We start from the raw sequence: 15,530 nt of genomic DNA on the forward strand, positions 1-15,530 counted from the left end.
TGGCCCTAACTGGAGTGCAAGTACATTGTCTAGATGGAAAAACTTGGAAAGACACTGGCAGCAGAACATATTGCATAAGGATGTATTTCCCAAGAACAGAAGACTCTCTGAGAATGGGCCATGCATCCAAAGCCCAGAAGGGTTGGCAAGTGTGTCAGAACCAGGAACAATAATAAAACCTGCTATATGTGCATGCCGTAAGTTATTTCCAGCAAGCAATAACAATAAAACGAGCATGAACCAGACACCTGCTGTGGAGGCCCATATGCAGCAACATTCTTGAATAGTCATTGAGGAGACACTGTTGGTAGCCCCTAGGTTTGTCAGAGTGGTCAGTTACTCAACATATGCATGTCTATTTACCAGTACACACCTCTGCAGCCAGCCATCATTCACCCCTATCATCTATGGCCCATGATCCACAACAGTTACCTCGGTGTCGGGTTTGGATAGCGCCATTTTGCCATCCATGGTATAATTTAAGCATGGTAGCATGCAAACAGTTTACAGACTTAGCTGTTTTGGAAATATTTCCACCATTGACCTGAAAGCCAGTGATTGTGCCCTTTTGGATGTGGGCAATTTGCTCCATTTCTGTGTTACGACAATGACTGCACTGTTCTGCAAGAAACCCCACCCACCCGCCCACACAACAAGATTTATACACCCTCCACTGCAAGTGCTGCCACCTTCCATCTGTGAGTGGTTATTACATGCTGATGTTTTAATTTTGTAACATATGGTGGTGGTCACATTAATGTGTATGTGACATTCCGGTCTTAATGATCAGACATTAATGTGAATATTATACAAGCTCCTTGTCCAGGCCATGAGGACCCAAGGAGTGTCAACCAGCCACCATGTCATCCTCTGCTTTGCTGCATCGTGCAGATGTGCTACAGAATGGCATGTGGTCTTCACACCACACTCCCGGTTGTTACACTGACTTTCCAGACCATGGAGCCATTACTACTGAGCCAAGTACACGATCCAGTCACATTAATGTGGCAAGGTGTTGAAGGTTGAATAACCACCATTTGCATGGCAGATATGTAGGAAGAGAGTTCATGAGGTTCTGGAAGTTACCGACAGTGATGTAGAAGCATGCGCACTCCAGTGCCGTGGCAGGCTGTGCTAGGTTTCCTGGTTGGGATCCTTTGCACAAACAGCCCAATGGAGGTGGCCCCACAGGGCCCATAGCCATACCCTTGATTTGTTTGTAGGTGGGTTAGAATATGGTATGTCATGGCAATTAGGAAAGAGGTTGTAGCTTTGGCGATTAGGAAGGAGGGTGTAGGTTTGGAATCCATCGGTCTTTGGGAAAGGTAGTGTTCAATAGCAGTAAGGCCATGGGCATTATGGATGTTAGAGTAAAGGGAGGTGGAATCAATAGTAATGAGCAGGCATTGTATGGTAAAGAAACATGAACTGTGGAGAGTGATTGGATGAAATGGTTAGTATCTTTTATATAGGAGGATAGGTTGCAGGTAATAGGATGAAGGTATTGGGCTACGAGAGCAGTGTTTCTCTCAGTGGGCGCACAGTAATTGGCCACAATAGGGAGTCCTGGGTGGTTAGACTTTGTCCTTACTCTTAGTCTTTGTCCCATTACAGCATTACACAGTCCTCTGTTCCAGCAATGCACCCACAGTCTTTTTACCTCTCTTCCTTTCCACTAATCCCCACCTTCCATTTAACCTCATGACTGCACCTTGCTGTCCTATCCTCTCTCTCCATCTCACTCCTGAATGCTCCCACAAACACAACACTGCAAATATTGTTGTTTCTAGATGACTAGATACTAATGTCTGAAAGTGAAAATAATTTCAAAGATATGCATAAAGTAAAAATTTCAGAAACTATGACAGAGAGAATGGCTGTAACTGGGAGGAGTCTTTGAAGAGTAAGTACTTCAGTCTATTTAAAGAAAACAATAACAACACTCAGCATTCAATAACCACTCAAATTATCATAAAAATTATTACAAAAGGACAATAATTATGAAGGGTTTCCAAAAATCCACTCGGCTGTATGAAGATGCTTTATTCACAACTACTTATTTCATGACAGTGTAGATGCATCTTCAGGTTTATCTCTCAAGAATACAAGAGAAGTTTTTGAAATGGTAGGAATACAGAACCATACTGTTGGCATTCAATAAAAAGCCAGGATGAGTACTCACAATGGTTATATTTCCATAATCTAGTTGGACCAATATGGAGTCCCAGCTTTTAGAAAGTTATCCTCTTTGAGAGCCAAGCCACAGTGGTGGGTTGTCATAATAAAATTCACCACCAAAAGATGCTTTCCAAAATGCACAAAGCAGGACTGCCAAATAAGTCAGGCCTCTAAAAATGTGGAGGAAAATTAATAATTGGGATAAAATGCCTACAAATTAACTAATGTCTTGCGAATGTACCATAAGTACATAGGAAATATCATTAAAAAGAGTACACTCTAGTATGGGACCAAAATGTCAAGAACGAAAGAAATCTAAAAAATAGCTTACTAGACAACTCCCCATAGAAAAAGATCCAGCAGATGCCAACTATATAAAACCAATGAAGTAAACCTTGCAGCTGCTCATGTGTTTATTTTGTTTTCCTTTTAGGCACCATGGCCTTTGGCCTTCCAGTCTACTGCTAGCTTCCATCGGCTGCTTACAACACATCATCCTGTTAGCAATACAGCAGAAATACGTACATTACCCAGGATTTTAAGTTTTACTTCATTGGTTTTATACAGTTGGTGTCTACTAGATCTTATATTGTATCATACAGGGTATAATCCAGTAAGCTATTTTTCAGATTTCTTCCATTCTCGATGTTTCGGTTCCATACTAGAGTATTATTTTTTGGATGATATTTCTTGTGTACTTGTTGTAATTTCCCTATATATTACTTAATTTTTAGGCATTTTATCCATGTTCACAGTAGTGTCCCATTCATCATTAGTTTTTCCCCTGCTCTGTTTTTTTTTTTTTTTTTTTTTTTTTTTTTAGGCATGGCTTATTCAGCAGTCATACTCTGTATATTTTGACAAGTGTCTTTTGGGCGTACTCAAGTTTATTATGGCAACCCACGATTGTGATTTGCCTGTTCACATGGATAACTTAACAAAAGCTGGAACTCAGTGATTGTCCATCTACATTATGGAAGCATGGAGAGCTGCATCAAACCAGTCTCTGGACTGAAGACCTCAACAACAACAAGTACTCGTCATTGATTTCTGCTGAATTCCAACACTATGGTTCTGTATTTCTACCATTTAAAAATTTTCACATAGTAATCTGTATTCTTGATAGATAAACCTATACTGATATGAAACCAGTAGTTGCAAATTAAGCACCTCATCATTCTTGAATTTTTAATTATTATAATTTTTATGATAATTTGAATGGCTATGAAGTGTTGGTATTATTAGTTATAATGTCTCTCATTGTGATTGTCCTCCCCAGGAAGTTGTTTGCATTTAAAAAATTTGAATAGAATAAAACACATATTTTGGTAGTGACATTTCGCAGTTTGCAAACTAGACATATAGAAGAATTTAACAAAATACAATCAATGAAATAGAATATCGTTTTAGGCTTTGGTACACAGATTAGAAAATAAATACAATGCAGGTTCCACAATGTCACAGCAAAATGGGCTCTTCTGTATGGAAGTGAATGTTTGATTCTTTGTGAAAGTTATAAAACTAGAATAAATGCACATAGAGGCAAAATGTTGTTTCCTAAAATTTTGGAAATGAGCAGAAGTGCATAGATTTTATATATTATGTTTGTTCACAGGTGCCTGAATCTCATATTGGCAACTCTCGAGACACATCTTTTGAGGAAATGGTGATGAAGGAAACTAAGGGTCGTGGAGTTGATATTGTTCTGAACTCCCTTGCAGAGGAAAAACTCCAGGCATCAGTCCGATGTCTGGCAAGGGGAGGACAGTTTCTTGAAATAGGAAAATTTGATTTGGCAAATGATAGCAAACTAGGTAAATATCCTCACATTTGATTTATGTTAGTAAAAAATGATAATATAGTACATTAATCAGTTATTTCTATTGGCATTAAAACTGTTTTCTATTGACTGCATGTTTTTTGCATTGTTGGCTGACATTTGATTTCTTTAACTGCTTTTGCTTATAGCTATACAACAAAAGTTATACAAGAGTGAAAATGCTGTTTTATGAAAACTATAAATGTATTTGAGAGGTAGTGTAAATAAGGGTTGTTTACATGTCATACACATATCACCTGCAAGCAAGTTGAATGTCACTTCTCATTTGATTTCATGTTAATAAAAATCTGCCCATCATTTTGCTCCTTGTTCTTTTATATATTTTCTTAGAAGTCGTGTATTGAATTTTTTGAACATGATTCAACATCAAACCACCTTCCTGACCTCCCCCTGCTCTGTCAGTGACTTTGGCATCCCACAGGTGCATTACTTAGTTTGAGCTAAATGTTCTTCCATAATTGTTTGATGGTAACCAATAAATTATTTGTGGTTTTCATGGTCATTATAAATACTATGTTTCTTCTTCAACAATTTTTTACTGCTTTGCTGTTGACAGAATATTTATATGTAGTATTTTTATTTGTGGTCATTCCTCTATTGTCTCTTTTGGGACCATTCACTCTAAAAAGACCATTTAAAAAGTCTGGAAACAAAACACATGCATCATACACAAAACATAAAATACTTCTAAGAAATAGAATTAAACAAAATTGTCTGGAATATTGTTAAATAAAAAGGTGCGGCAGTAATTATGAGATACTGTGGTCAGAGGTAGTGTATTGGTAATTCCTTGGCTTTCCCCAAATATATTTACCTTATGGTACAATTAAACAATATTCTTATTGCTCGTGTTTGTTGAATAACTATATTTACTTTGATTGCTTTGTGTGGAAGTTAATGTGGTTGGACAATAGAAAGCAAATATTGACCTTCTACTCTCTCTGATACATCCTCCTTCATCTTTACTCTGCCTTGTCCTCTTAAAAGGTTGGTCCCTCTCATCCAGAAGTCTGAGTAGATGCTCGTAGTTAAAGGATCTGAGGTAGAAGTGGTCCAATATATATATTTAAATACATTTATCAGTAATATATAACAGAACTGAAATAATCAAGACTCATTTTAAATATTTCCCACGGATTTAAACAATAACAGTCAATCTTTTTGGAACTGTTGATTCAAGTGATGTTTTCAAACATGTGGTACCTAGTCTTAAGATTGCATCTTGAAATGCCAGAGCTGTTTTAGATAGATTACTGTTTCTAGAATTGACAACTCTATCTGTGATAGAAATAAATTTATAAATTTCTCGCTAGGATGCACTGGGATATGCTGACATAATTGCCATCACCTAGAGAGTGTTTCACAAATGAACAGAGGAAATAAGTGCACAAAAAATGTCCTTTTAATGCCTCAATTGGCATTGATCATCACTGGAGCAGGAAGAACCAACTGCAAAATGACGACATTTCACTGAATCAAGAAATGTGTGTGTACAAGATGTCCATGGCCACATAAGTGAACGATTCAGTTTTAATGATCACTCATTAGTTGCACAGCTACTTGAACCGTCACCACGTTTGAAACATCAAATTCTTTTCCCAGCGAAAGAACTGAGAGTAGCTGTTAATTTGTTTAACTTATGGTCTTCACACGTATATTACACACTCAATGTGTTGTACAAATGAAAGGACTTCAGGAAAATATTAGGTGCTGTGAACTTACTGAACTTTCTTTATGAGACAACTTGGCAAATGCTTTTCTTTCTTTTTTTCTTTATTTCTTTTGCTTATGCCATAGTCCCACAGCGATCGCAGGGTTGGCATCATTACAACGGATTTGGCAATGTTAGTGTTAGGGATGGCCGGATGCCCTTCCTGCTACCACCCCATACTCCCCAGGAGGGAATCAGTGTACCCCAACTATTTGCGTCTAGTGTAAATCGTAAAATAGTGCGGACATGTTTCAAATGTCTGCGACGCGTGTAACTGAGGCGAAAAGTGGGGACCAGCCCAGTATTCACCTAGCGGGATGTGGAAAACCGCCTAAAACCACATCCAGGCTGGCTGGCACACCAGCCCTCATCATTAATCCGACGGGTGGATTCAATCCGGGTCTGGCACGCCTATCCAAATCCAGCAAGCAGCGCATTAGCGCTCTCGGCTACCCTGGTGGGTTTGGCAAATGCTTTACCTGGAAGTGTTAAAATACTGCCGATAATAGTGACCTTCCTGATGAGGAAGAGACAGGTAAAACACTGCTTCTCTGTGTTAAGAGTGAAAACATTTAAAGAAAATACTTTGTGTAAGGACAGACTTCATGTGCTTGCAATGTATTTCCTTGGAAAAGTGCTAGTGATTTGACCAGATTTAAGTGAAAAGTCCATAGACTGTTTTTAAGTGCAGAAGGGGAGATTTCATTTATAAAAAATGAATTAAGGTAACAAAACATGCATTAATAGGTGATAAGAAGCAACTCCTTCACTGTAGCTACCTATTTATGTACTAAATTAAGTACTTAAAAATGGGTGGTAACATGTTTTTACACTCCACATTTTCAGCCTTTAGCAAAACAAATACAAGTGTAAATACAAAAACCAACAAATATGCTATATTAGCTTTTCAGATGGTTAAATCAACACAGCAGCTGCTCAGTTTGCTTCTGTCAGCCAATCATAGCACAAAACATGTGATAACATGAAAACATCACATGTCATCTTGCAAACACATAACCACTGTGGGTTGAACAAACTGAATACACATGAAACATCGTGAATTCAGAAAGCCAATGTACACTGCATTAAAGACCTCTCCAAAACACGTCTTTTAGATGTTGTGATACTTTGTCAGGAAAAGAGATGTTGGCAGATACATATGCCACCTGTGGCTCTAGTGTTAGTCAGCTTTCAGTGTTATTTAGTAGCTGATAAAGAAATGGAAAGGAGAGACACCAGGTATACTTTTGACCAGAGTGTGATATAGCCCCCGCTCCTTCCCACACTGAAACCTTTGTTGTGGTGACAGACTAGGCTGTAACATAGCCCAAAGTCTAGGTCAGCTCTGGCTGATAAATGTCACATCCTTCCACAGTATGGAAAACACAAGCCAAGTGTGGTTTTGAATGACCTGGTATTCCTTCCTAGTATTCCTCAGCCTATCCTTCTTTCCTCCTTAAGGAAGGAACTAATAGTGTTGGAAGCTATGATTAGTGTTTCCACACTTAAATGTGTTATTGGCTACACTAGAATCTTACTTGGTGAATGCAATTACTGGCCAGTCATTGCATCAGAATATTGCTTAAAACAGATAACCAGAAATCTTGCAAAGGCCTCATCACATACCTTCAATTTCTTAGATTGACTTCATAGCACATTTACTCCATAATGATTCTTGGGCACTGTCTCAAAAACACTGCAATTTGCGCAGCCATAATTGAAGGTACGAAAATATTTTCCTTGTGATCTTCATGTTTTCTGTTTGTAGTTTGGTTTGGTACTGTGGCACAAATGTCTTTAACAAGTTGCTGGGAAACATAACCTAAGAAATTTGGAATTCTTTCACTAAAATAACATATCTAACAATGGAATATCCAGGATGGAATGCAACAATACCAGAGAAGGAAAGTTGCCACTCACCACACAGTGGAAATGCCGACAGGCACAACAAAAAGATTCACACAATTAAAGCTTTTGGCCATTAAGGCCTTTGTCAGCAGTAGACACACATACACACACGCACACACACATACTCACATAAATGCAACTTGCACACACATCTGCAGTCTCAGAGAGCTGAGACCACACTGCAAACAGCAGCACCAGTAACCGGCCACAATGAGGCGTCCTGGGTGGTTGGGTTTATGGACTTTAGGAAGCATGTAGAAGGTGTGAGTGCGGGGAGTGGTTGGGGTAAGTAGAGAGATGGACTCTGAGGAGAGGTTCTGGGATGGGCCTAAGTATTTGAGTAGTGACTGGAGATCCTGCTGGATTACTGGAATGGGATCACTGTGGCATGGCACGTAATCCTTGCGGTTCAAAACAATGGTGGAGGAGCCTTTGTCAGTAGGTAGGATTATAAGGTTGGGATCAGTTTTTAGATGGTGGACTGCGGTTCTTTCTGCGGATGTAAGGTTAGTTTGCATGTTGAGGGATTTGGGAAATGATGTTGAGGAAAGGTTCGAGGTTAAGAAATTCTGGGAAGTTAGCATGGGGTGGTTTGGAGGCAGTGGCGGTGGATCACGGTTGGATAGAGGAGTGAACTGAGTTAGGCAGGGTTCAATATTGGTCATTAGTTGAGTCTGATTGGTCGGGTTGGTAGCGAAAAAGTGTTTCCACTGTAGGGACCAGAAGAAGGAGAGAAGGTCTTTAACTAGTCCTGCATGGTTGAATTTGGGAGTGGGGCAAAAGGTGAGGCCTTTGGAAAGGACTGATATTTCTGTGTGACTAAGGCTTCTGGAGGAAAGGTTCATAACTGTGTTGCGGATCTGTTTAGGTTCTGGGTTCTGTGTGGTGGTGGAGGCAGTTTTCGAGGGTGGGGTAAATGTAGTAGGTCTGTGAGACAGGGTTTGTCAGCTATGAGTAGGCATGGGGGAGGTTTGGAGGTGGTTGTAGAAGTGGTGGATAGTGGTACTCCGAGGTGGGAGTAGGAAGTGAGTAGGATGCAGAGCTTTTTGAGGTGGCATTGCGCATGTTGCTCAAGTTCCTGCAGGGCAAGGGTTTCATTGTGTGTTATGGGTTCCAGGAATTTGGGATTGTATAGCAGGAGAAATCTGCCGATGGAGAGAAGGTACTGCAAGGAGTATTGGGCTTGGTTTATATGGTTTTGCAGGACTATGTTGGTGAGGTCTAAGGATTGGCAGAATCTGAACAGGTGGAGGTCATTGTGGAAGGAGGGGTGGCAACCAGAGATGGGTAATTTGTGATGGTAAGGCCATTAGGGGGGGATTTCATGAGCCAAGCAACAACGCAGGAACAGTATGTGTGACTGGGATCTGGCTAGGAATAAGGAAACTTTTCTGTATTGATGCAGATGGAAGGAGCATGAATCCATGGTGGTGCAAAAAATGTGAAAAATTACATAAGAAAGTAGTATTACGTCCGAAACATTATGCAAGAATAAAAAATACACCCAAATATGAGTGAACAGTACGAAAAGGACAAAATGGATGCACAAGAGGGGGGGGGGGGGGGGGATGAGATGAAATCTGAGGAAGCCGACGATAGTGGAAGTCGAAAACTCACTAAAATTTGCGAGAAGTCACAAGGGTCAAATTAGAAAATAACTAATCAATAATAAATATATATATATTACTGTGGATAGCAGGTTTAAGGGCGGATAAGTGTAAGGAGACGGCAGATGTGACTGGAAGAGGTGGATGTAGTGGGTGCGAACAGACATAGAATGGGGAAAGTGTTGGGGGTGGGGAGAGGTTCGTAGTTAGAGATGTAAGATCATTGGCACCGGGAAAGTACAGGAAGTAACACGCAAAAATCTAGGAATTGACATAGGGAGCGTGATCAGTTTGAAGGTATAGGCTTCATTATATTGGCGGGAGTAATGTGGGACCTAAGATGCTGCACTAACAATCAGCGTGGTCTTGAGGCCGTCTGTTGCAGGCCGCCGAGACGGTTGATACAGTGGGGCTCATAAGTAGATCGTGTAGTGTGGGTCGTAAGCCAACAACTAGAAACACAGGAAAGAAAAGAAAGAAGGAATGACATTGAGTACAGCAGATGCAAAAGAATGTAGTTACAAAGGAAAACACCACAGGGTTAGGATTGAAGAAGAGCCGTCAGGCAAAAATCAAACCATGGAAAATCCAGGATGGAATGCAACAATACCAGAAAAGGAAAGTTGCCACTCATGACACAGCGGAGATTCTGAGTCAGGAGGCACAATAAAAACATTCACACAATTAAAGCATTTGGCCATTAAGGCCTTTGTCAGCAGTAGACACACATACACACGCACACACACATACTCACATAAATGCAACTTGCACACACATCTGCAGTCTCAGAGAGCTGAGACCACACTGCAAACAGCACCATCAGGCATGATGGGACTGGCAACTGGGTGGGGGTAAGGAGGAGGCTGGGGTGGGGAGGGGGATGGATAGTATGGCGGGAGTGGCGGACAGTCAAGTGTTGCAGTTTAGACGGAGGGTAGGAGAGAAGGTGCAGAAGGGGGAGGGGGTAAGTAGCGGAAAGGAGAGAAATAACCACACTGCAAACAGCACCATCAGGCATGATGGGACTGTCAACTGGGTGGGGGTAAGGAGGAGGCTGGGGGGGGGGGGGGGAGGGCGACGGATAGTATGGCGGGAGTGGCGGACAGTCAAGTGTTGCAGTTTAGACGGAGGGTAGGAGAGAAGGTGGAGAAGGGGGAGGGGGTAAGTAGTGGAAAGGAGAGAAATAACCACACTGCAAACAGCACCATCAGGCATGATGGGACTGGCAACTGGGTGGGGGTAAGGAGGAGGCTGGGGTGGGGAGGGGGATGGATAGTATGGCGGGAGTGGCGGACAGTCAAGTGTTGCAGTTTAGACGGAGGGTAGGAGAGAAGGTGCAGAAGGGGGAGGGGGTAAGTAGTGGAAAGGAGAGAAATAACCACACTGCAAACAGCACCATCAGGCATGATGGGACTGGCAACTGGGTGGGGGTAAGGAGGAGGCTGGGGTGGGGAGGGGGACGGATAGTATGGCGGGAGTGGCGGACAGTCAAGTGTTGCAGTTTAGACGGAGGGTAGGAGAGAAGGTGCAGAAGGGGGAGGGGGTAAGTAGTGGAAAGGAGAGAAATAACCACACTGCAAACAGCACCATCAGGCATGATGGGACTGGCAACTGGGTGGGGGTAAGGAGGAGGCTGGGGTGGGAAGGGGGACGGATAGTATGGCGGGAGTGGCGGACAGTCAAGTGTTGCAGTTTAGACGGAGGGTAGGAGAGAAGGTGCAGAAGGGGGAGGGGGTAAGTAGTGGAAAGGAGAGAAATAACCACACTGCAAACATCACCATCAGGCATGATGGGACTGGCAACTGGGTGGGGGTAAGGAGGAGGCTTGGGGGGGGGGGGGGGGGGACGGATAGTATGGCGGGAGTGGCGGACAGTCAAGTGTTGCAGTTTAGACGGAGGGTAGGAGAGAAGGTGCAGAAGGGGGAGGGGGTAAGTAGTGGAAAGGAGAGAAATAAAAGAAATTTAAAAGACTGCGTGTGCCAGTGAAATGACAGCTGTGTAGTGCTGGAATGGGAACAGGGAGGGGGCTGGATGGGTGAGGACAGTGACTAATGAAGGTTGAGGGCAGGAGGACTACGGGAACATAGGATGTATTGCAGGGAAAGTTCCCACCTGCGCAATTCAGAAAAGCTGGTGTTGGTGGGAAGGATCCATATGGCACAGGCTGTGGAGCAGTCATTAAGATGAGGGATATCATGTTTGGCAATGTGTTCAGCAACAGGGTGGTCCACTTGTTTCTTGGCCACAGTTTGTCATTGGCCGTTCATGCAGACAGACAGGTTGTTGATTGTCATGCCTACATGGAATGCAGCACCACAGAGGTTGCAGCTTAGCTTGTAAATCACGTGACTGGTTTCACAGGTAGCCCTGCCTTTGATGGGATACGTGATGTTAGTGACTGGACTGTAGTATGTGGTGGTAGGAGGATGTATGGGACAGGTCTTGCATCTAGGTCTATTACAGGGGTATGAGCCATGAGGTATGGGATTGGGGGTTGTGTAAGGCTGGACGAGTATATTGTGTAGGTTCGGTGGACAGCGGAATACCACAGTAGGAGGGGTGGGAAGCATAGTGGGCAGGACATTTCTCATTTCAGGGCATGACGAGAGGTAATCGATACCCTGGCAGAGAACGTAATTCAGTTGCTCCAGTCCCAGATGGTGCTGAGTTATGAGGGGAATGCTCCTCTGTGGCCAGACTGTGGGACTTTGGGAGGTGCTGGCAGACTGGAAAGATAAGGCACAGGAGATTTGTTTTTGTACAAGGATGGGAGGATAATTACAGTCAATGAAGGCTTGAGTGAGACCCTCGGTATATTTTGAGAGATACTGCCCGTCACTGCAGATGCGATGACCACAGGTGGCTAGGCTGTATGGAAGGGACTTCTTGGTATGAAATGGGTGGAAGCTGTCGAAGTGGGGGTATTGCTGGTGGTTAGTAGGTTTGATATGGACTGATGTAGCCATCTCTGAGGTGAAGGTTAACATCTAGGAAGGTGGCTTATTGGGTTGAGTAGGACCAGGTGAAGCAAATGGGGGAGAAGTTGTTGAGGTTCTGGAGGAATGTGAATAAGGTGTCCTCACCTTCAATCCAGATAGCAAAGATGTCATCAGTGAATCTGAACCAGGGGAGGGGTTTACGATTCTGGGTTTTTAGGAAGTATTCCTCTAGATGGCCCATGAATAGGTTAGGATAGGATGGTGCCATACACTTGCCCATAGCCATACTGCAGATTTGTCTGTAGATAATGCCTTCAAAGGAGAAGTAATTGTGGATGAGGATATAGTTGGTCATGGAGACTAGGTAGGAGGTTGTTGGTTTGGAATCCGTAGGGCATCTGCAAAGGTAATGTTCGACAGCAGTAAGGCAATGGGCATAAGGAATGTTAGTGTACAGGGAGGCGACTTCAATAGTGATGACCAGGTCACTGTGTGGTAAAGGGACAGGAACTGTGAAGAGTCAGTCGAGGAAATGTTTGGTATCTTTTATATAGGAGGATAGGTTCTGGGAAATAGGTTGAAGCTGTTGGTCTATGAGAGCAGAGATTCTCTCAGTGGGGGCACAGTAACTGGCCACAATGGGGTGTCCTGGGTGGTTAGGTTTATGGACTTTAGGAAGCATGTAGAAGGTGGGAGTGTGGGGAGTGGGTGGGAGTGTTGGGAGTGGTAGGGTTAAGTAGAGAGATGGACCCTGGGGAGAGGCTTGTGACTGTGTCTCCCTGAAAATAATTTAGAACACAAAATATGTTCTTAAGATTTTATTTTGTAAGTTATATAACCATTAGTAACTTTTAACAATTTTTTCTGTTTCACATACACTCATACATAAGAGATAAGCCAGTCTAATACTTTATTTTACACTGTAAATGTGAAACCAAGGAAGTTCTTCTACATCATCATCGTTCACATTATTTCCAGCACATGATCGAAAAAAGCTTTGATATGCTGCAGGTATGTATGCCATAAGAGACAGTACATCATCAATCTTTTTCTGATTAATTTGTAGTGGCTTTCTGTATTTTATTGGCTTCTGAAGTCTTGTCTGTGCATTTTCGTCACAATGAAATATTTTGGACTAGCAGATTTGACTACTTCTGCCCATTCATGTTTCAAGTATACTATTGGACGTCCGTTTCTCGCATGAATTTCATTGCAACCAAAATCATGATCACAAGGAAGTCTAGTATGAGCTACCACGGGGAAATAATGCTGCACAGATTCAAATCTTCTGGTGGCAATGAGAGTCCTTTCCAGGGCAATCAGAGACCAATTCTTTGCCTGGCCCTTACAGTTATCTGTGATTATGTGGAGATTTTTGGCTTTAGTGTTAGTTATCTCCAAGTATTTTAATAAACAGCTCCCAACTTCATATGAACCCCTTCCTCTGTCCTTCTCACTCCACAGAAACATGTATCCCTTAATTGACCCACAATCATGGATACCATAGTTATACGTCCATCTTTTTCTCTTGTAGAATACTGGGCCAACTGTTAGTTTTGACGTGGAAGTGTTTGTTGCATGTCCATTGCTATTATGAGATGCTCTTTCACATTCTCTTTAGCTAGAGAAGTTAAAGACACGATCGTATTTTGCCTGCTATCAGCCTTTCTTAGCCGTAACTCATGTTGTGTTTTCCTTTGTGTAATTCTTTTGGCACACAATTCTGGGTTACTTGTTGCTGTTAAAAAGGCATCTGATGTTGAACAGGTGTCGCTTTTTGGTAGTTTGGAGCTTATGTTAAATTAAGACACAAAAATTGCCCTGAATTTGCTTGGTTATACAGTAGGAACACCTTTTTTCTTGCAGTATTCAGAGTATTTGTCCAAAATAGGGATGAAATTGTGAGATCACATCCAAATTATACTTTGTTGGGATTCTGCTGTCTGCTATAGTGACTGTTATGTTTTGGACTCTGACTGTTATGTTTTGGTCTCTGACACCTTGCACAGCTTCATCTTGAAATTTATGTGGATAATTGCCTTGTTTGCCTGAAAGAAAAGAGCACATGAGTTGATACATTACTTCGTGTTATTGTTATACTTCAACATTATTTTATTTGGTTAGAATGGATACCTTATAGTAAAATATAATATACAAACCTCTTCCAACTTATTTTGGAACTGCGTGACCCAACTTCATTCTTCTTGTGTGGTTCTGTAAGCCATGAACCCTGAGCAAAGCTTGCTTGCAAATCATGACTTCCATGCCATTTACTTTGACATTGTCTGAAAATGGCACAGCTCGAGGTGTAATTTGCTTCTTAGTCTTTTTGGATAGCTGCGAAAGAAAGAAATGTGAAGCAGAACAAGGTAAAGTAAATTTGTGACAATTGGTTTTAGAAGACATGTACTGCTGACCCACTTTACATCAATGTTTGGCCTTAATTTTATTCCACTGATCAATATTATGCTTTCTTTTTCTTGAAGAGCTTTATTTCTGGGGTTATACTTCTTTTGTTCTACTTACTTCAAGCTGTAATATGAATAGAAAAATAGTCTCAGGGTGTCTGTGAGATATAGTCACAAGCCACACAAATCATTGTATGCCACTGAAATGGCATTGATGATAAAAATATTCTTACAAGTTTGTAGCCATGAAAACTATATTACTACCACAAACAGTGGTCATTAAAATTAGGCTATAAAGGTTTCTCATTAACACAACATATGACAATCAACAGTGAGAAAAATGCTACAAGAAACAAAGTCATAAGCCACTGAACTCTGATCACCAGTAAAAAATATTTTGGTATACTTACCGAAACATCTTCTGAGCTTGATAGACACCAAGACTCATCACCATCACTGTCAAAAGGATCAGAATCCTCATTTACACTACTGTTGCTGCCATATATGCCTAGAATATGCAAATCACCTTCAGATGTGGCTTGTGACTATGTTTCTTCTGTAAAAGACACCAGGTGGCAGAGTACAGAACTACACTATGTCATCACCTTCCACCTGTTGGAGAAAGATGGAACTTCTTCAATGAAAGATGAGAAGGGCATCATTAATAATGTGATAGTACGAATATCTTAATTTTGAGAAAAGTGTGGCTTGTGACTACATCTCTCTGACCCCTTCAGTTATTAGGATTTCTTCCTGTTCCTTTGACACATGGAGCACAGGAACAATGATTGTTTGAATGCCTTTGTGCATTCAATAATTGTTATTATTTTACCCTTATGATACCTATATGAGTGATACACAGGGATATTACTAGAGTCATCATTGTGATACTTGTCACATTTATCTAGTTGTTTCGATTTGTAAGTAGGCTTATGCGAA

General features: G+C 41.6%; 1 protein-coding gene across 2 annotated transcripts in view; it reads left to right on the plus strand.

Annotated features, from left to right (window-relative positions):
* Positions 1-15,530, plus strand: part of LOC124545218 (fatty acid synthase-like) — a 435,708-nt gene that overhangs the window by 278,485 nt on the left and 141,693 nt on the right. For both annotated transcript variants that reach the window (XM_047124086.1, XM_047124089.1), the window contains exon 27: positions 3,794-3,992. In XM_047124086.1, the coding sequence (XP_046980042.1) occupies positions 3,794-3,992 (199 nt within the window). The remainder of the gene's footprint in view (positions 1-3,793; positions 3,993-15,530) is intronic.

The sequence above is a fragment of the Schistocerca americana genome, chromosome 8 (genome assembly GCF_021461395.2).
Source record: "Schistocerca americana isolate TAMUIC-IGC-003095 chromosome 8, iqSchAmer2.1, whole genome shotgun sequence".
NCBI classification, from domain to species: domain Eukaryota; kingdom Metazoa; phylum Arthropoda; class Insecta; order Orthoptera; family Acrididae; genus Schistocerca; species Schistocerca americana.